The 22,875-nt window shown below is 30.1% G+C and overlaps 1 protein-coding gene and 1 pseudogene across 1 annotated transcript; both read left to right on the forward strand.

The window, feature by feature from the left end:
* Positions 1-1,800: 1,800 nt before the first annotated feature.
* LOC129287164 (MADS-box transcription factor 23-like) lies at positions 1,801-7,332 on the forward strand. The gene is made up of 8 exons (XM_054923336.1): positions 1,801-1,986; positions 5,289-5,370; positions 5,827-5,888; positions 6,260-6,359; positions 6,459-6,500; positions 6,592-6,672; positions 7,029-7,089; positions 7,226-7,332. Exons 1-8 carry the CDS (start codon positions 1,805-1,807, stop codon positions 7,321-7,323), a joined length of 708 nt encoding a protein of 235 aa, XP_054779311.1. The 5' UTR covers positions 1,801-1,804; the 3' UTR covers positions 7,324-7,332.
* A 10,909-nt stretch (positions 7,333-18,241) lies between these two features.
* Positions 18,242-21,977, forward strand: LOC129286346 (uncharacterized; annotated as a pseudogene).
* The last annotated feature ends 898 nt before the right edge of the window (positions 21,978-22,875 follow it).

Here is a 22,875-nt window from a genome sequence, read left to right on the forward strand (position 1 = left end):
TTTCATAAAAGAATTATTTTTGTAACATTTTTTAATCCAACTATTCTAATTGCTAATAGGTATCATCCTCTTATTGGAAACAATCTTATTTGAGATACTGTCGGGGACTAAATGTGAGTGCTAAATACAACTGTTTTAACTATAATTTTTTTATTTTTGAGAATTAATTATTTGTTGTTAAAAATGATTGGAACAAGTAATAATTTGGATTTTTAGAACACTTAAATTTTAGATCAAATATTGCTTTTAAAAATATGCTTTTCATTTAAACCGGAACTAATTCTTCCCGTCCTATATATAAATCATGTTTTAGAATGGAGTGATGATTCCTTTGAGTCACATTATATAAAAAAGATTAACCCTTAATTACTTTCTTTTAATTTTACTCCTTTGTAATTTGTTACCAATAGGGAAGAAAGTTACACATGAAAGACAAAATATATTTCTATCGTTTCCTTTTATCGTAAAAAATACAAAATATTTTTACAGGCAGTATTTAACAAGGATAGACTAAAATTTTTTTTAAATAACATTAATAATTTAATTATATCTATAACAAACATGATATGGGAGAGACCGGGATAACTCTGGTAAAAATGTCAAGAATGACGTCACCATTGGCTGCTCATCGCCAAATCCATAATCGACATACGAAAAATTTCATTAAACTCTAACCAAATTTATTTACAATCAACCCTTAAAATTTAGAAATATCAATTCAGATCATGTGAGCCCCATTTAAGTCAAATTAAAATTAAGTTTTTGAAGAAAAAAATACAAAGAACCCTAATTCTCTTAAATAAAAACAAGCGACGTAAAGAAATTAAATATACAATTAATGTATAAAAAATAAATAATTAATGTAAGAGACATTTATAACTTTTATTAACAATATAACATTACTGTAAATATAAACAAATGAAATTAGGCTTATGAGCAACCCACGTAAAAAAATAAATAACTGATGTGAGTAAAATTAATAAATCTCATTAATAATATAACACCACTATAAATATAAACAAGTAAAGTTATATGCATGAACTATTCATATAAAAAAATAAATATTATATGAAAAATGAACAATTAACTTAAAAAATTAGGATAATTTATGTTTTTTTTTTCAAAAACTTAATTTTAGTTTTGTCCACATAAAATCTATAAAAAACTAAATTGATATTTTTAGAATTTTAGGAATTCGCTATAAATTAATTTCTACAGCGTTTAAGGAAATTTTCCCATCAAAATATGAGATATCTCACTTTCATCATGCCACGTGTCACATCCCCATACGTCAGAGAATACCAAACCTCAGTCGCTTCTAAAACCCCACCATTCGCAGACACTTCACACGACATACACTCGCTCTCTCTGACTGACACCTGTCCCTCGCCATCAGTCTACCTGGCAGCCCTCGTGTGTTTAGGTCAACATCTTGGCAAGAAAACCACTACATGTTTTTTACTGCCCGAAAAAACCGGTTTTCTAAACCCAAAATGATGATAGAATCGAGACAGACGAAACACAACCGCTTGACAAGAATCCGAATAAAGTATTCAAAGCACATTATCCTCAAAAGCCTCTCTAGTCAGGACCTTCTTCTTCTTCTTCTTCTTCTTCTACAATTGTTCTGTAAGTTCCAGCTCCTCCAGCATATATCTGAACTATTTATTACGATTTTTATGTTTTTATTTTATTGATGTTTTAGTTATGCGTATGGTTTTGTTTAAGAGATCCTTGATGAATAATTTCAGCATTATTACGGATTTTTGTGCGGCAGCTGGTCTGAGAAGCCCTAGCTAGAGAGATGGGCAGAGCAAAGATTGCGATCAAGAGGATCGATGATTCAACGAACAGGCAAGTGACTTTCTCAAAAAGAAGAAGTGGATTGTTCAAGAAAGCGAGGGAGCTTGCGATCCTCTGCGACGCACAAGTTGGTGTTATTGTCTTCTCCAGCTCCGGCAAGCTCTATGAATATGGAAGCTCCAGGTTCCTTCCCAGCTTAATTTATTTTTCCTTTCTTTGCTATTTCAAAAGCAGTCTCAGCAAGTTATTTTCACTGTGCTTCTGATCCCTCCTTTGATCTAAGTAATATGCCTTTAGATCTTCTTCTTTTCTGGTTTTTTTTTCTTTTCCTCTCTACCGAGATGAAATGTGATGATATCCTGTCAGTACTATGCAGTTGTGTTCCAATTTCAGCAACAATACTGTGTGGTTGTTGGTACAAGAAGAAACTAACATGTTCTCTTATATCTTCGCACCACTTTGTGTGTGTGTGTCTTGAGAGAGAGAGAGAGAGAGCGGAGCATCTGCAAGCTCGAAGATTGATGCTTTAGATTTGTATGTTTGGCTGTTTTTTCCTGATCTTATATATATTTGCCTATAGGTTTGGGGTGGGTGTGTGTGTGTGTGTGTAGGGCTTGATAGAAATATCAGAAACTCCTTCTGCTAGCTGATCTTAAATTAATTCTCCGTTCACATACATACATATAAATATATAACTATATACAACATATTAAGGTTAGTTATAAATTTTGATAAGGATTTTCTGATTGTGGAGTGCAAATGGACATGGTCTGGGTTGATACTTACAAACCTAAATGGCGAGACTATGTGGTGAAACAGGATTATCTAGATTTAGAGTTCTTGTTTTAACAGGGTTATCTTTTAAATTTGATTCGTATCAAGATTTCATTTGAATAAATGTAATTTTTAGATTATTATGGCTAAACTTTTCTATTGGAAGAATCACATCTAAAAACTTGTTAAGAGAATTATTCACAAATAAGAATCAATATAAAATTATTTGTTATTAAAATGATTGGTCATTAGATTACTATTGGCTAAACTTTTCTAATAATTCCCTTTGGAGATCCTTAGATGCAATTCTCTCCTTTTTATTTAATTAGTATGATTTACTTAGTTTGCCTTTTACTTTTGGGATAATTTGCTTCCTTAAATAATGCTAGGTTTTTTTTATTACTTGTTAGGCCTTTTGATGAATTTAACAAATTTGATTGCTTGAGTGCTGTATCCCTGAGCTTATTCTCTTTCTCCCACTATTCATCAGACTGGTTTCTCTCTATTGAGTTTTTCCTCCACCACTCCTCCACTGCAAATCTGAATTGCTCAAATTAAATTTTTATTTTTATAAATTATCAAATGTAGAACATCAAATTAATTTAATTGTCCTGATCTATAGTATTTCCTTCACTGTAAAGGAGGAAAGCCAACTCCCTATTCGTCTAGCTTCCCCCTTTTTTTCTTCTTGTTCTCCGTCCTCTATTATCCCCACCACCCGCTTTATGTGAAACAAAAAGGAGGAGGAGGAGAGAGAAATTGAGAGAGAAAAATTTTGATTTATTCAATCAATCAAATTGGGTCTGGCAAATGAAGAAATTGTCACCTTATTTATAGAACTATTTCTAACCTTAACCCTAGCTAAAGTGTACTCTCCCATCTTATTTATAAGACACTTTTGAGAGAGTTTTAATATTGCAAAATACAAGATACTTTAACAAAAATAAAGTTTCATTAATAATACTTTTTTAATATTATCCTTCTCATATAGTATCTATCTTTAATATTATTTCATAAATGAAATATTAAATTAAGAACATTTTTAAAAGTTTATAGTTTTCTTTTGAAAAAGTAATTAAGGTGATAAAGTATATTCAATAAATTTTATTTATATATAAAATTTTATTTAAAAGTGTTTTATAAATTAAAACAACGATAACACCATTCTTGAAAATAGTTAGGAAAATATCTTATTATCATAAAGAGAAAAGGAGAAACTGTCCAAAAAACAAACAAACAAACTGTGCATAATGAACAATTTCGCAAATAAGATCTACACGTGGCCCAATATCACATGAATAGAATTAGAATCACGAAGCCCTTGCATCCCACATCCTCAACTTTTCCCCTATTTTGACTCCTAGACACTCAACTCTATAATGACTCACTCTTTCTCGACTACAATATAAAGTCTTGCCAAACTAGTTCAAAATTAAATATAAGTCATTATATAGTTTTTATCATTATTTTTAACCATATCTTTGCTTTATTTATTAATATTTTTGAAAAAGTGATGCAATGAAATTTCGGTTATCATTATCAAGGTACTTTATATAAAATATTAAATGAGGGTATGATTGAAAAATGCAAATTTTTTAAAAAAATTAAGGTCTCATCTAATTTTGTTTTTTAGAATTGTGAAGTTACTAATGCTATATATTGTGATTTGGAGAGAGTAAATATAAAGCTCTTGAGCTTATAAAGAAAATCCCACAAATTCTTGGTGCTAAAATGTATTGATTTCACAACTTTTACGATGACTCTGATCATGTCTTAATAGATGATCTTCGTGATGATTATGTGTATCATTGCCTTGATATATTAATAAGGGTACTATGGAAAATATGTAATAGATATCTCATATAAAAAGGACAAAAAAGTTTTCCCTCCAAGTGTTTTATAAAAAAAAGACCGAAAAGAGTATATTATTAGAACGGGAAAAAAAAAAACAGGGCAATAATAATCCATTTTAGCTCAAAAACTACCCATGCTCATTATTCTTTTAATACATGATATATCAACTGAAAAATTATCAATTACTAATTAATGGTTCTAAATGTCATGAAAAATGTTCAAAATAGCACGCAGATATAATAGTTGAGCACATGTAACTGATCAGAGACACAGGAGAGAGGGAAGATTTTTTTTTTTTCTTGGTTGGGGGGAAGGGAGGATCTAGTAAATCCAGTGCACACCAAGCATCAATTAATGCCTTCCCTTGTTTGTGAAAGCATATCCTAATATTGTCCTTAGGGAGCTTACCCTAATAATGTCAAGTTTAACAAATACTCTCTCTGTCTTAAATTTTAAGATACTTTTAAACAAAATATCATATACCAATAAAATTCATTAGATACACTTTATAACATTACTTTTTTAAGACAAAAATATAAGCTTTCAAAAATACTGTTCATTCAACACTTCATATTGATGAAAGAATATTGAATAGAAAGAATATATGGGAAGGGTAATATTGAAAAAGTATTATTAATAAAACTTTATTTTTATCAAAGTGTCTTATATTTTGAGATGCTAAATCTTTTCTAAAAGTGCCTTATAACTTGAGATGGAGGGAGTCTTGTTTAATCTTCTAAGTTCATAATAAATATTGTCTCTTGCAAGTTGTAATTTGAACAGAAATGATACGTACAAAGATTCTATAACATGTATTTAATTTCATCTTATTTTGATTGGGTTATCTCTGCTTATAGCAGCATGAAATCTATTATTGATCGCTACAATGAACAGAAAGGGGACCATTGTCAGCTACTAGATCCTGCTTCAGAAGTCAAGGTACAAGCTTAAATTAAATACCATTCCTCAACACATATTTTTGAGGTTTCTTCTTACAGTTCATTCTATGGTTACTCTAGCTACTACAACAGTGCATCAAATTAAGGTTCCAACTTCCGTTGCCTTTGCATTTTCATCACCAAGCAATAAGATTATTTTACAGAAAAATGGGAAAATTAATTATGCTGGCTAAGTGTGAAGCACCGAGTCACGCACATGATCTAATGATATTAACACTATATAACTAGAAATTAACTATCTCCCATATGGAACCATGCATGTCTCTTGACATGATGTCATCAAGACAGCTAAATAATATTCTTGCATCTTCATACTTATATCTTGGGTTACAATTCATGCCTTCTTCCTCATGTTTGCATTACTCTTTATTCGACATGATATTTAAGCTGTATATATATATATATATTTGATGATATATGTTTTTTCATTTGGCAGTTTTGGCAAAGAGAAGCAACAGTTTTGAGGCAACAACTGCAACACTTGCAAGAATGCCACAGGTAACAAAACTTAATCACTACTCTATTATAAAGAAGAAAATCAAATATTGGAAGGAGCATTATTACTTTTTGCTGGCAAAATTTTGGTCTCAACATGGGGGAAAAAGCAGATGATCACATATACGAGGAGATGTGTCCATATTAGCGCCTGACAGTGCCTTGAGCATGATATATATTACATGCAGGCAATCAAAAAAATGCAAATGAACAAGCAGTGCAATACACTAATACTTTAGAACTCACTCAACTATCATAAACTCTCTTTTCAATAGCAATTGTTTCATTCCTTTTATATCCTTTGAATTTAAGAGACTATAGCTACTTGGTAAACCAGAAGTAACTCATTTCCCGTTTTGGAAATTAAAATGCAGGCAATTGATGGGTGAACAAATTTCTGGTTTGAGCATTAATGAATTGCGAAATTTGGAAAATCAACTTGGGATAAGTTTAAGAAGCGTCCGGATCAAAAAGGTTTCATAGATAAATTCAACTCATATCTTCATTTAATTTAACATGTCTCGTCGCTTTTTACTGGACAAGCATTTAACTTGATCATTAAATTATCCTCAGGAACAATGTTTAAAGGATGAGATTAAAAAGTTGCATCAAAAGGTATTCAAGAATACTATTTCTGATCTTGCCAAGTATGAAATTCATTCCCAAAATTTCTGACTCATTTTGTTGATGTGCTGTTATATTGCAGGGATATCAAATTAGTCAAGAAAATGTAGAACTCTATAAAAGGATTAAAGTCATTAGTAAAGAAAATGCAGAATTACAGAAGGTAATTAAGTTGATAAAAACATTTTATCAAGTTAGATCATGTACACGTGCTATTCATCTTTCCATTATAAAATTTTATCAGTCTCACAAGCGTATATGCTTATACAATCAACAAGCTAGCCCACAATTGCACAAGAAAAAGGAGGGAAGATGATGATACCATCTACTGTGCCTACACTATCTATTAAAGTTAAATTGTCACCAACACATGGTTGAATCTAGTGGAAGGAGTTACCTTTAATTAAACCTAACAATTCTTGAATCTGACTCAATTAGATAACCATATTAAAATGAAAAGTTAAACATTTCAAGTTTTCTTTCTGAGACTAAATGGAGTGTCATTTTTCTTTTAATTAGACTTGTGAAGCGTTGCATGCACCAACCTATCTACAGCTGAGACAGCCACAGCCTCAATCTTGTGAGCCATCAACCAAAGCAATGGAACTGGGGTTTATCTCTCAAACTGATGAATAAACTCACAGCTTCAAAACAAACACACATGTTTATGTTGTTCATTCAGAAAATTACAACCAAGAACTTGATTCCTATGGCAGATTACAGATGCTTAGCAACAGCTCTTTCCTGTGGGAAGATCAAGTTTTCTGCAGCGGAGATTGTTAGAATCAAAACAGCATCAATTCCATATATATGAAGTTCTCCCAACGTTCAGACATATATAGTGGATAACTGAATATGTATATCTCTGTACATTTTAGATGATAAAACTCTCAATTGTACCTCGTGTTGAATTATTTAGTTTGTAGACCAGTTCTGATCAAATAAATGTAATTTGGACACAGAAATATTTGTTTTCCTTTGACGAAATATAACCCTCATAACAAACGTAACTTCTAGGATTGTCTTTATTTTATATCTTTGTCAATCTTTGACGACGAGTTCAAATTCAAGAGAGAAGTTCAAATTTTTGTAGTTTAAAATTTCTGTGTCTTTTATATTTTTTAGATTATATTTTTGACTAAACAAGCAATACTGATAAATAAATAAATAATATAATATAATATAATATAATATAATATAGCAAACAATATGTACAAATTAAGATTTGAAGGTTAAATTAAACTTCAACGTGTTATTGGTAACCTAATGGCATGATACTCATCCTTGGTTGTGTTAGTTCACTGGTTCGATCCCGCTTGACCCCTTGTAATCTAATTAAAAAACAATTACTGTAGCAGTTAAGTCATCGCCTTGCCACTTATAGTGGGTCTCATATTGAAAAGTTTCACAAGATAAGTTAGATTTATAAGTTCAAAGAGCTTTCTTTTTTTGAACTTGTAATGATGACATTAGTATTTTCCATTGAAAGGCTAATATTATGGAAAGAGCAACCTACAAAAGGTTTTGACATGCAAGAGACCGAGTGAAGAGAACCACTTACACTTGGCCATATTCTTAGTTAATTAAATTTTTAAATATGAGACATAAATTTTTAAATTTTTGTTTTCACTTATGTTAATTAAAATATTAGAGGGCTTTGATTGTTTCAGAAAACAAATCTTCGTCGGGATACAAGAACATTGTCACGTGGACGGGACCAATTACACACAGTAGTAGATCCAAGAGAGTTATATTCAATTCAAAGACACATCAACAATTAAACATCGTACTGGCAGTTATCAGAATTAGATTTTCGACAAAGTGATCAAAGTTAATTAATTGTACTGATGACCTTATAATTAATAATGAAGAGCATGCGTACGGTATCACGGGCCTTGCATTGTGAAGAATAATTTATTTGATTTAACTTTTAGGATTTTGTTTTATAATTTAAGTGTTTACACGAATCATTTACAAGCACTACAGCCTTTCTTGTGTTTTCTTCTCTCATTCTATTCTTCTTATAAGCTAACTTCTAGAATCCTTCGACCTTCGTTATAATATTATGTATATGATTAATATTTCTTTACCTATTTGATTAGTTTCTAAATCTCCGGTACTCTTTCTTTAACGTAGCTATGAATTTCTATTATTTTTTATATTGTAATAATTAGTTAAACTATATTTTTAGTCCTTTAATTTTACATAATGTTTCATTTTGCTAGTCCCTTAAATTTATAAAGTATATTTTCAGTATTTTAATCCTAACACCTTAGTTTCATCACACAAATTTTTTAATTTAAACTTTTAAATATTGACAAAATATTATTAAATGTTAACATATTAAGTTTAATTTTTTTAAAAAATAATTATTAGCACAAAAAAATAATTTAAAGCTAGCAGTGTTAGAATTAAAAAAATTAATTTTTTTATAAATTAAGGAATCAAATTAAAACCTTATATAAAATTAAAAAAATAAAAGTATATTTTAACCCTTAAGGATTTGAATTCTGAGCATTTTATTGCTCTAGGCAGCTGAACTTTTATTTGCTTTTATAGTTGATGGGTTAGAATATTTGATTAGTTTTTTCTTCATTTTTTAGATGAGAAAAAAAAATCCTCCGCCAACCATAAAGCCTATTAATCCCTCTAAAAGTATCAGGGGCATATAGTATACATGTCTTCTAACTATATTTGCTTCATATATACCAAATATTAAGAACTGAACCTCTAGCACTAACAAGGTTAGTTCAATTGGTTAGGAACTTGGCCCATATAACTCAAAAGGTTATTGGTTTAAATCTCAGTACCAATGTGAGGGTTTTGTTAGTGGTTGATCGGTAAATATTTTTGTAAGAATTCTTTAAATTTGAAGGTATGCTATGAGAAAGCTCCAAGGAATCCAAATTACTTGAACAATTTTGCTATGGAAAAAAAAAGAAGAAGAATTGACTCTCCACCCAGTTGCTTTAAAGACATACTTCTATGTATTTTACATACCAATAAAAATTTGTTATTTAGTTTTAAGTATATGAAATCAAAACAATTTTCCAATTTACTCCTAATAGTGTCACAATTAATATCATGATGATGGGTAAAGCACACTATTAATATCCCTTCCCCTTATCAAGATACAATAAGAAAAAAATTGTCTAATTATTCAAAATTATCATGACATGTACACTTGTTTGCTCTTGAATTCTATAAATACACGGGCCATAACGAATAATAAAATATAAGTAAAATATCATTTTCATAGTGATTTGTATAAAAAATGCCATCAAAAGATTTCACAATTTCAATTAAGTTGAGCAAAACACAATGGTTGGACAAAGTTGATATTAAAGCTAGAGAATAAAGAAAGCAAATGATTTTTAGACTTCAAGTATGGATTGGGACCTAAGATTATATAACTCCTTACATTTCATAACACTAAAATTACCTTCTATCATAAATATTTTTAATGAGAATAAGTGCTAATCTAGAATTTTAAAAATATTTAAACAAACTCTCTCAAATCATGAACAAGTGTTTAATATAAATTGCTCAATATCTTGTTACATTATAAAAAAAAAACTCAATTTTAAACTCTAAACCGAATGTGGCTATACAAGGTTAGTAAGTGCATCTCTACCTTACTAACAAAATTATCCACCTATAATGAAAACTTTAAATTCTTGTATTATTTTGCACAAGTTCTATACTCAACCTATCATTTTCAAGCATCCTTCAAATGAACAAAGCATATATATGGTAACCAAATACTTGAAAGCATGGAGAGAAAAGTAAAATAAATATTTATATATCATTAATCACAAAAAGAGAGAAGAAAATTAGTATTATAATCTATACAAGGATTCAAAATAATCATAAAATAATGAGTTTAGCCACTCATGATCATCCAAAAATTATAGATACACAAAGTATTAGTCATATTAGACGACAAGAAGAAAAATTGAGCTTCAAACATCTTCAAAGCTTCAACATTTAATGATCCCAACTCATCCAAAGCCAAACCCCTAAAATAACCAAGCTCCCTATAACATCTTGAACTTTGGGCTTAGCAGCTCAAGAATATGCAAGAATCTAGTAAGTTACTAAGCCCAATTAATCAAGAGTCCTTAAGGCTCTAAAAAGATAGAATGGTTATCAAGGACTAAATCATAATTTTAAAGTTTTTCTTGGACAAAAGTATATAATTTAAGAGACATCAAGAAAGTGTCTTTAATTGAAATATGAGTAAGTTATAGTTCAGAAAAATCTAAGATAGGCTAAAAGAAATAAATAAGGCTTAGGAGGGCAATAGAGATATCTAAAATTAGTCTTAGACAATAATCAATTCAGTTGCTAGACTAAATAGAGATAGTTATTTAACAACTTTATTCTTATATCTTGAGTCTTTTAGAGAAGGATCATAGTTAGATCCTATGGATTATAGTAGTTATAGAAAGGGCTCAGTGAGATTGCAATTAGATCTCCAAATCTATGTTAGATCTTATAGTTGTAGTAAACCTAAAAGAAAGCTAAGTTACTGAGCTACATAGTATATGACAATTCTCTGAGAAGGCAATAGCGTAGGATGAGTTTAAAATACAAAAACCTCTTAAGTTTGGATAACTATTGTAGAGTGAGTATCCTTAACTTTTTCTTAGATTGCTAGGCTAAGAAATAAAAGAGAACAAAAGTGACTGAGAGTAATAGCCTATCTAGGACCAAATAATAATTATTAATTTTCAAGGGTAATATATGTAATTAAATATAGTCAGAGTATAAGAAAGTACCCAGAGTTAAAAGTGAACAAAAGTGAATGTTAACCTAGTAATGTCAAGCTCAACTTGGGTCAAAATGTAATTTCTAAAAGTTTTGGCTCTTGAAGCCTAATTATAAAAAATTATCAAAATTCATGAAGAATTAAAGGAAATTAGTATAAGAAAGGAAGAAATATTTAAAGAATAATACCAATTTTATTGGTTAATAATTTTCAAAGGAATTTATTATAGAAATAAATTCATTTAGGTTAAGAACATGCCCAAAATTCAATCTAGGATTAAAGGTTTGGAGGAGCTTTGGGCAGAACAGGAGACTAAAATATTATTGTTTATTTTACTTGGCCCAAATTAAAAGAAGACAAATACTTGGTGTAGATCAATGGAAGTGAAAATTTTGTTAAACATGGTTAACATTTCTCCTTTAACCACAACTCTCTCAATTCCATTAGCATATTTCGGTCAGCACACCATAGAGGGGAGAGAGAGAGAGTGCGTGGAAGAGGAAGAAGAAGAAGAAGGATCAAGAGATTTAAGGCTTCATCGGTAATTTTTCTTGTCTAATTCACAATTCAGGCAAGGTTTTGGTATTTTTCTCTTGTTCATGACTTCTTAATCCTCCCTTAGATTATCTTAATGGATGGAAGAAGAAGGAATTCAAGTCCAAGTGATTGGAAGTAAGAAAATGCAAGTTTAGAGGTTAGGTTAAGTGTATGTTGTGATTGTTGTTACCTTTTGTTGATTGATTATTTTAGTGAGGATGATGAGACTCCACGCAAGTGCTGTCAAATTTTAAAAAGTATTAGTATTTGACATTTTGATGATTAAATAAGGATTAGATGGTGTTTAGGACTTGAAAACATGTGTTGGAATCATGGAAATCAAACTTAGAATTATGCTCTTATTTATTGAATTTTTTTGGCCAAGAAGCAAAGTACGGGAAATAGCCATATTGTTTTTATTAATATGATGATTCCAATGAGTTCAAAATGAAATTTTTGTGTGAGAAAATATTAGGTGAGTGAAGTTAAAGCTTAATGATAAATAAGTGAAGTTTAAGGCCAAAGATAGAAAGATAGAGCAAGTTAGGAGTAATTGTTCTTTCCAAGCTTCAATGTGTGAAATGAATATTGTGTTAATGTATTTAGGGCCTTTGGTTATAAGGAATATGAATTAGAGGTTTGGTCAAGTAACCTTGAAGATTGGAAGGAATAAAAAGCAGAAGTTAGAAGGTAGCAACTTAACCTTTTCTCCTTTATATGATCTTATCTTTGTTGGAATGATTTATAAGGAATTCAATGTCATGTTATGAGTTGCTAAATGCTTTATGTGAAGTTCTTCCATGGTACAATGATATGTTAATGGCATAAAGTTTTATGTTCAAAATTTGTTAGTGAATACATTGTATATCATGCCGTACTTGTTGGTTATGTTCAATATTTGAATAGGTCATGCTATGTGGAGTGGTTATGTTGTTATTGAGAATTTATGTCTCACTCCCAATTACTAACCATGTTAGGTGAAAAGCTATCAAGAACAAGAAGGAAGAAGAATTCAAAGAATTAAAGTAAGTGGCACTAGATTGCCAAGTTGGAGACTTAATGTTCTAAATCACATGTAAATTCATGTGAGTTATGAAAATTCACTAAAAAAAATAATATGCATCTTTGATATGTCTAGATTGATAAAGCATGAGTTCAACCTTTAGAAATTTATTGGAGCTATGATTTAAGCATGTAAGTATTATGCTGTCCTGGTGCAGGATTTTTCTGGAGGACTGTTATTGTTTCATTAAAATGTTTATAGTTAATGGACTCTGTCAGCTCTAATAATTTGTATTCATAATCTAGACATATTAAGCTTTCCAGAAAGTTCAAAACTGAATCAATTGGAGCTCTGTAGCTTGATTTAATTATTTTTCAAAGTGAAGGGTCAGAATCTGTCATGAAAATAGAGCAACTTAAAGTAATGTATTAACTGTATCAGTAGGCCCAATTAGAGTTTTGTTTCTTATTTTTCATTTGTACAGGGTTCACTAAGGTTTATAATGAGCTAAGAATTAGATCAAGATCAGTTTTGTGGAATTAGTTATGGATTTTTAAAGTTAACGAACACAACCAGTTTTAGAAACAGAGCAGTTTTGGGAAACAAATAAGATGTACTGTTTGGTACAAACAGAGGTTAAAAATGTATTTTTATCATGTAAAGGACTTCATAAGAGTTAAATATAATTTTAGATCATCTTAGTTTTAGTCATGATTTTTTAAAGTTCAGCAAAAATTTTGAATTACACAATTGAGCAAAAACCCGATGATTAATTTGTGAATTTTAATTTATGAGCTTAAATTTCTATTTCGCTTGAGTTATATCACTTTTGATTTTATGGTGAAAGTGTGAAAGGAGAGGTTTTGACACTCCTAGTGTGTCTTAAAGTTTGTAGAATACCTGCTAAGTGGAGCAAGGCCCATGCACACTCACACGTGTTCCAAAACATTGTGTTTTGCTGTCAATGGTGAAAGTCGTAAATAAAGCTATGGCTTTTGTGAATGCTTTAGCCAATTTTGCACAATTCTCCCAATTAGCATGATAAATCACCTTTTATCTAATTTACTCATTGAAAAGCCTTTTAAAAATATCATTAAAGACCTATAAATGCTTACAACCAAACATTAAACCAAAGTAGTATAAATTAATTAGCCTTAAAATATCGAAATAAAGATGGGTATTAAAACCCAATGTAAAATGTACATTATAATTCAAGAACAATATGTTGAAATCATGTGAAATTCTAAATCCATTAACAATGCTCTTTTTATTTATGGAGAAAATAAGTTTTTGAAAGATATTTTATATATAGGGATGGAGGAGGTAAGCTCATACTATTAATGCTAACCCAAGATAGGGTTTTTTTTTTCATCATTTAATTATTTGAGAGTTTTTCATTTTTTCCCCACTCTTAAGCTTATATGCAATACTTGAACTTGAGTAGTTACTGATTTTATGTGATTATCTTATTCTTATTTCTTAGAAGCCATACTGGACATGGTTGTTCATGGATATAATTTTCTTATCAACAGATATAAGTATAATTTATCTTAAAATTTTTTTAAAATGTAAAACAACATTTGATGATTTATCATATAATCACAAAATAATTAAGCAATTATGATTACGTCAAAATTCAAATGGAGCCAACTAATGGATATACAATTGAAACGCGGGTATTTGGTGATGTCATTTCATATAGAAGATTTCATTCTTGTTTTTCGGGTTCACATGTTTGTTTATTATATAATATAAAAGTTCTTCTGTCGATATATTCATAAATAGCGTAACTTATCAATTACTCTCATTGTCCATTTTCTCAGCGTCTCCCATAATCTTCAAATCTTGTGCATTAAAATAATCCATTGGTTCATAATTTGTCACATTATAAGGATTTAAAAAAAAGACAATAAAATTCTCAAAAAAAATTAATGATAATTATATTTCTGAAAAAATTTTAAAAAATAAGTTATAAATATTGATTCAATTGTAAATAGGAATATTTAAGATTCCTATTTTTACAAATTTTTTTTAAATTTTTTAATTAGAACATATGAATATGTAATTATTTAAATAAATATTTTCAAGTTCTTTTTTGAGAAACATGTAACAGGAATTTAATTGTCATTAATTTTATTTTTAAAGATTGCAATTGTTTGAATCAATTTTTACAACTTTTTTTTAAAATTTTTTTCATTCCATTGTTCAATATCATAAGAAACTTGAAGGTATTATTACCTCCTACTTAAACTAATTTGATTTCTTACTATGCAAGATTGTTATAACTAGTCAACTCTGAGATATCTTTAACATATATATTTAATACAACTGTATATCTTAAGACTTAAATTCAAAATTTTAGTATAAATTATTTTTTTAATTAGTTGAACCCAACATTTATTAATATTTTTTTGAAAAATTTTATCAGGATATAATTACATATCATTAATTTCTTTTTTAACTTTACTATCATTTTTTTAAAAAAAAAATTCTTATGATATGGCACATTGTGGATCAATTGAATTGTTTGAGTACTTTGGATTTGAAGACTCTGAGCGCGGCTGATAAATGAGACGATGAGGGGATTCGGATCCGCTAATTTAATTGAAATAGAAAATGCTGTGAGCCTGTGGCATAATAAGTAGGCGTTTGGAAAGCTTCGGGAAACATTTATTTTCGTACGGAGCCATTCTTAGCCGTGAATGCTTTTTCTTAACGTCAAATTGTTATGAAAAGCACAACATGGGCCCACATGCAGGGCAGGCTATTAAATGTTGCAGTGATATGAATAATACTACTGCGCATGTTTTTTTTTAATTAGTCATATTTAACAAAAAATATTATTCTCTATATTAAAAAATATAAAATATATTTAATTAAATTTTATTTTAATAAAATAATTATTTATTGTTAAACTAATTATATTTTTTTTATTAATTTTATTAAACATGTTATAATAAAAATAAAGTCATTTATTAATAAAAATATTTAAAAAAATAATTATTACATTTTAAAAAATTAAAAATATCTTATACTTTTAAATATTTAACTCTTTAAAAAATATTTTATATTTTTAAATGGAGAGAATATATTTTATATAAGTTATTTTTTTTATTTTTATAATATTTAATACAAATTTTAAAATATTTTAAATTTTTAATAAAAAAATTTTTAGATATAAAATAATTCTTTAAAAATTAAATTATTTTTAAAATAATTTTATCATTTTAACTAATTCATCTTAAAAAATAAAAAATTATAAAAAAAATTAAAAAGAGTATAGTAAAAATAGGGATTTGAACCTAAATAAATATCTTAAATACACTCAATGAATATCTAACAACAGTTTAATTAATTAAATAATTGTCAAATATTTTTATTATATTATATTTAAAAAGTATTAAATGTTAAATTTTTAAAGTTGACGAGACTGTTTTGAGTTTTTTTTTTGTTTTTAATGTATCGGGATATAATATTATAAATTCTGAAAACTTTGATTGGAAACTCGAGGAGCCACATGACTTGACTTAAATAGTTTGCTACTTTTTCAAGCCCCATATATGAAATTAATTAGACTCAATATGATTACAACTTTTTTTTTTTTAATGTTGCAATTTGTTATACTTTAATTTTTAATATATTATAAAACTTAGCGTGTAGAGAGAGAAAGAGAGAGACACGGGCCATGTCCATGATAAGATAATTATAAGGACATATCAGGGGTAGGTCCTAGAATAAGTAATCTCTCCTGCCCTGACATGATTTGCAGATCAACTTGTATTTATCTATTTATTAATGAGAGAATTACTTTAACATCCCACTCAACGTAAGTAAGTACTCTCAGGTTTATTGATAATTAAATTTAGAAAAATGACAACACAAATTATGTTATCATTCTCCTAATTAAACTTGTCAGTGGACTTAGGAGTACTTAATTATTTTAAGAAGAGCTTGTATGTAATTCTCTCTTATTTATTGATTAATAAAGAAATAAAGGGGGATATTTCACTTTAAATGTTGAACCAATATAACTTTTTAATTCAATTGAAAATCTCCCATTTATATTTAAATCGGAAATCAAAATATCAGTTTTAGTTATATTATATTCACCTCTTTTTACATAGTGGGAAAGAAAACTCGTTTTGTCATAAAAAAAATCTCTTTTAAGTTTTTTTATAAAGGTAGAGAAAAAGTGATATTTTACATAATTTATTATTCAATTTACTAATAATTTACTGTGTGATCTGGAAGAAAAAAAATTCCAGACAGCCACCTTGCCAGTTTGATTTTTCCATTGATACCTATCTATAAATTATGTAGAGAGATTAAATTAAAAGTTTTTTAATTGGAGTGCTGGTTTAACCAATGGTCTTAAGTTTGAGTCTCAGACATGCAACTATATTAAATACTCATTGACAAAACTTTGCAGCTAATGTGATCCTATCTAACTCAACTATGAATGATGAGTAATTGTATGAAAAAAAATAAAGTCTCTTAATTAGCAAAGTTAGAGAGTTCAAACAAAATTTTACATTGTGAAAACTATTTCTAATTAAGCTCAGTGATGTTTATTTAAAATTAACATGATATTACTTGATATTAAATAATTACAAAGGAATGTGTCATTCGTATGGGATGATGAAACATTTAGTTTCTTCAATATGTCTTAATTATCAAGTTAATTTTTCAAATTTAATTTTCATTGATTTGGTTTTTTAAATTTATCCCAATTATTGATTTAGTTGTTATTGTTTAAATAGGAGGTACTAATGAAATTGCTTGCATGAATAATGGAATATTTATGGTAGCTATGTAGATTAATGAAAAATATGTAATTATTTACGTAGAAAAAATGTAGACACAGAAATTTTAAAAATTAAAAGAACAAAATGCAATGTAATTAAGGGATTATATTAATAAAAATTAAACTAATTTTAGTGCCAATTTTTTATTTAGCTACATATATATGTTAAGTTATTAAAATACTTTGCACATTACATTAATTTGGAAGTAAATTTGTGTTTTAAAACTCAATAAAAGATAACATAATAATTTAAGAAAACAAAAAGGACCAAATATAATAAATAAAAATTAAAATTAAAAGATTAAATTGATAACTGAATTAACCTTAATGCTGTATTTGGCAAAGAGAGAAGAGGGAGGGGAAGAAAAAAGTGAGAGACAAATAACATTTTCCTTTGCTAAACCGTGGAGAAAAAAGTGAATTTTAAAAAGAATACATATGATGACGTGGCACAATCCTCTGGGCTCACTCGATCGAATGACTAAAAGTCATCATCTTCACGCTCACTGGGGAAGCTTGATACGGGCGATCCGCGTTCTCAAAACCCTGTCAAGCACTGAAGATGAAACGAATTGCTCTTCCATTGATCTTCTCGATTACCGCCATTTCAGGTAAATGTTGTTCGATTGCTCATACTATGTCACATTCAACCTCATATACTAACTAGTTAAGGTGCTAACGTCGGAGAGTCGACTAAATCGTGGGTGTAAAAGGATATTGTGAAATGGGTCGGTCTCTAATTGGAAAATGGAGGACTTGGTCTCGTTATCCGGAATCTTTGTGGATTCGGAGCTTACGATCAAATGCGGCTTTGGAAGCCATTGCTAAAGCTTCGGACGAGAAAGTTCCCGATGTTGTGTTTTACAATTACCCCTCCTTTTCTGGAGCCTACTCGGCTCTTTTTGCTTACCTCTTCCACTCTTGCCATAATATCACTTGCCTTATTTTTCCTTTCTCTTCTGTTGAGGTTCTCAGGTTTAGCTCTTACCTTATCTTCTTAATCCCTTTCTTTTTTTTTTCATCTATCATACACTTCTATTTTTGACAATTGTTTTTTCCCCCCTTTCTTTCTTCTTATAATGCTTTGTCTCCTTGTTTATGAAATGAAGAGTAAGAATAAAATAGGGGGTGTGCATGACTTTCTTAATTTATAGTATAACGGGTTTTCATGCAATGCTTTCCTGTTGTACTGAACTGATTAGTTTTCAATGCAGTGGCCATCGTCGAAGTTAGTCTCTCTATCTTGCTCTGTTAAAAAAATAGTTTTATGTGAAGTTGCACCGAGCTATAATTCAGTGATTGACTTTAGTTCTTCTTTAAAATTCCCTAGAATGAAATAGGAACTTGAAATATTTTTGTCTGGGATGTTCTGTTAACGAAGTTACAAATGCATGTCAGGGTTGAAGATTTGAACATTGAAGGCCTTGAGACATGTTATCAGCTTGACTTTCTCTGTTCAAAAGAGTTTCCTTTGAAACTTTCACAGCAATTAGAATGCAAGTAAGCCGAAATTGAGTTCCTGTTATAATTACATGATTCCTTTCTGACCTCCTCTATGTTGATTATTTTTTCTTTCTGATCCCAAGTGTTATAAATTGCATATTAGTTTAATCATCTCTACTCATTCAGGGTTATTGGGTTTGATCACCGGCAATCAGCAATTTCATGCATTCCCAATGTCATTGATTGCCCTGAGAATCTCACTATTCATGCAAGCCTTGAGAAGAGTAGCTCTAGTACTGTTTACGAATACTTCTCCACCAAACATGCAGATATTAGAAATCCTGATGTAAGTAGGAATTAGAGTTCTCCAAGGTGCTTTAGTTCTTGAGTGTCTTACATATCAATTTCTGAGGTAGAGGGATGTTCGAATATCATTAAGGGTGTGGTTCCAAGTTTGCTGGACTCAAAAGGAAAAGATCATGTGGAACATATTCTTAAATATATTGAGGATGGAGATCTTCAATCAATGGAGCTTGCCTGGCATAAGGGCCTTTAACATTGGGCGGGTGAATGGCGCTCAAAATTCAATTGCATTGCTAATCCATACATGCATGAGCAGGTTTGATCATTTATGGATCTTATATTACTGATTAGACATTGTGAGTTGGTTTCAATATGAGTTCAGTTCATTGGGGATTAGGCGCAATGAATAGATTCTTTAGTGAAAAGTGTGTCTCAAACAATTGGAACTATAGTTGTTTGACATTCAATATCAAGACGCTATATGTTTCATTTACACTAAACAAGTATTGCAACTTCTCTGACCGTAGCACAATTGGTCTAGTTGTGTATTATTTTAGAAATATACTTTCATCGCTTTTCTTACTGAAAATAGTTCCAATTTCCTACCTCAGATCATGTCTTTGCTCAACAGTTCTCTTTCATAAAATCTTTGTCACAGTTGCAGGAGTTAAGTGCTGACGATTTAATTGCTAAGGGAAACTCATCTTTCATCCCAACAGAATGCTGCGAGTACATTGCTGGGCAAAGTTTTCAGGGTTCAGCTTGGTAGAGGATTTTCTGGAGAGTCTCTGGTAGTATTCTAAAATTTAATCATCATTATATTGATAGTACTCAGTTACCATTTTTAATTAAATAAGATGTTCTAGCTAAACCTAACTTTGTGTAACTGGTATTTATATTTTTGTCTTGCAGTTCCTATGTGGAATTTTTTTTTTAATAAGTATATAAAAGCTTCTTTCATCATTGAAATTTATTACTGTGGTGTCATCATGTGACTGAAACATGGTGCTCCCACGTCCAACATTGAGATCAAAGTTTGTAATCAAATTTTGATTGCTTCTTTGTTGCTTTAGGGAGTTAGGGCAGATGGGAACTCGAATTTAAGTGATGAAATTGGCAAACTGCTAAGTGCAAAGGGTGCTGCTGCTGGTGTAAGGTAATTTATTTGCAAAAATGTCCTTGTGCTTTTGTTTGTCTCAATGTTTTTAATTCATCAGTAAAATAATTCTCCATTAGTTTGTAGAAAGCAAGGATAAGTTCAATCCACAGCTTACAGTCTAACTTGGGGAACTTGAAATTTATGACCATGAAATGGGGAACAAATTATTGAAAATAGGAAATGAAAGCTAGAAAAAACAAAAGCCAGTGAGTAAGGACTGAAATGAAAATGTAGGTCTATCAATGAATTGTGGTCTAAGAATTCCATTTGTCATTAGTGCAAGACTCCATTTATATATATATATATATATATATCCTTAAAGTTGGGATTGTTTGGGTCAAGGATCCACCGGGCCCAATATTTATTCTCAGATATCGGTTAACAGCAGGCGTGTTTTACCTATCCTGAACTAAATTAAACAACTTTTGGGTAAATGGTTCTTGAAGATAAATGTTACCCACATTTTACACCCATGACTAGTTTTTCCCCAATTTTTTTTTTTTCCTGGAACAAAATCACATACTCTTCTCACTAACTACTTTCCACTCCAGCGGTTTTAAATGAAGATATAAAATTAAAGAATAAACAATTTAATGACAACTTCATGAGTTATTGAGAACTGTCTTTCTCTCATCTCGTGTCATTGATCTTGGTTTGGTGTGTCAATCTGGGGATGCAATTTTTCGCATGAGTTATTTGTCAGCATGTTAATTGTGCCTATATGAGATTTCATAAGCATACCTTTAGAGAGATATTGTTAGAATTCTGAATTAGGGATGAGGGGATTCATATTCATAGTTTGCTTGGACTCAAAATGTAACAAGATCCTTGGCTTTTTCTATAGTTTTGTTGATTACTTCTCTGATTTTAAGCATTTGACTATGCATACCTTTGTCCAAGCATCCTTATTTAACTCATAGTATTGGGCAAACAGTGAAGAATCTAAACAATGTCTTTGAACAACTCCTTCCAGCCTGATTGTCTTCCTGCTTCATTGCAAATCATAACTTTTATTTTGCACAAAAAAATTATTGATATGTATGATATGATGGATTGAATTTTTATATCTATGGCAGGCCAATAGGAGCTGTGATATTCATGCAAAGGAATAATTTTAAAATGTGCTTGAGAAGCACTGATAATGCCACAGATGCCTCTGAAGTTGCAAAAGTGCGTTCCGATACTTTTCTTACACTGTGATTATCCAACATTTTAATATATGTTGAGTTTTGTCAATTTGGAAATTGAAGGCATATGGTGGTGGAGGTTCCCCAAGTTCAAGCTCCTTCATAATAAGGATGGATGAATATAATCAATGGATTGGATGAATTCATTATCATTTAGGTGCATATCTAATGTTAAATTTTACATTAATATTTATGGCAAATTGCCTATAGAGATTGAACGACAAGTGTTATTGCATACAAGTCCATTTGAATCATTTTTCACACTGGCTGTTTTGTGAAGCAATGGTGATGATTTAATTCCTTGGTGTACCCTTTTTCCGTCAGTTTTGCTCTGGATGTTTCCACCTCTTGTCCAGCGGTGCAAACTGAACAATTTAACTAACTTCTTTGCAGCCTTCGAAACTCAACAGTGACCATGAAGATGCCTTTTCTACTTTATATCACATTCTATATTCTTCACAAACTATTATAGAAACTAGCCTTCTATCCTCCCTCTTGCTTCTTTTCTATTTGAAGAAATGAGTTCCTCTGGAAACAATTACTTTTCTCGGAAGTGGGGAGAGAAGCGTTTATTAAGTCTATTGCCAATGCATTCCCAATTTTTCTCATGTCTTGTTTTAGATTTCCTAATAAAACTTATGTGGAGTTAGATCAAATTGTGGCCAGATTTTGGTGGGGACAGAAGGGTGGGGAGAGGCATATATATTGGAAATCATGGGAATATATGTCAAAGTCAAAACAGAAGGGAGGTATGGGATTTAGATGTTTTGAAGATTTTAATACAGCATTGTTAGCAAAATCTGCCCGGCGTTTGTTGACATGTGATGGGCATCTCTGGGCAGAAGTTGTGAAAGGCTTGTATTTTTCTAATTCTGATTTTTTGAATGCTAAGAAGGGTCCTCGTGCATATTGGGGGTGGTCTAGCATATTGGTTGAACGGGATTTCTTGAATGAGAAGCTATGGTGGAGGGTTGGGGATGGTAATCAAATAAAAGTATGGCAAGATAGATGGGTTTGGGGCTCATTTGATGGCAGATTGAAAGTTGGATTTGATGATGAAAATGAGTTAGTACGGCTTGTTTCTGACTTGATTATTAGTAATACCTGGAATATTGTATTTCGGCTTTGGCAAAGGAGGAAGATAGAGATTTGATTATGA

The sequence above is a fragment of the Prosopis cineraria genome, unplaced genomic scaffold (genome assembly GCF_029017545.1).
Source record: "Prosopis cineraria cultivar Desert tree isolate PC_DT_omini unplaced genomic scaffold, ASM2901754v1 PC11, whole genome shotgun sequence".
NCBI classification, from domain to species: Eukaryota; Viridiplantae; Streptophyta; class Magnoliopsida; order Fabales; family Fabaceae; genus Prosopis; species Prosopis cineraria.

Bases quoted from the DNA above. Each gene is read 5' to 3' on its own strand.
- LOC129287164 (XM_054923336.1), top strand. From the start codon at position 1,805: ATGGGCAGAGCAAAGATTGCGATCAAGAGGATCGATGATTCAACGAAC. The intron at 5,371-5,826 runs GTACAAGCTTAA...TTCATTTGGCAG, and splicing joins ATCCTGCTTCAGAAGTCAAG to TTTTGGCAAAGAGAAGCAAC. The intron at 5,889-6,259 runs GTAACAAAACTT...ATTAAAATGCAG, and splicing joins CACTTGCAAGAATGCCACAG to GCAATTGATGGGTGAACAAA.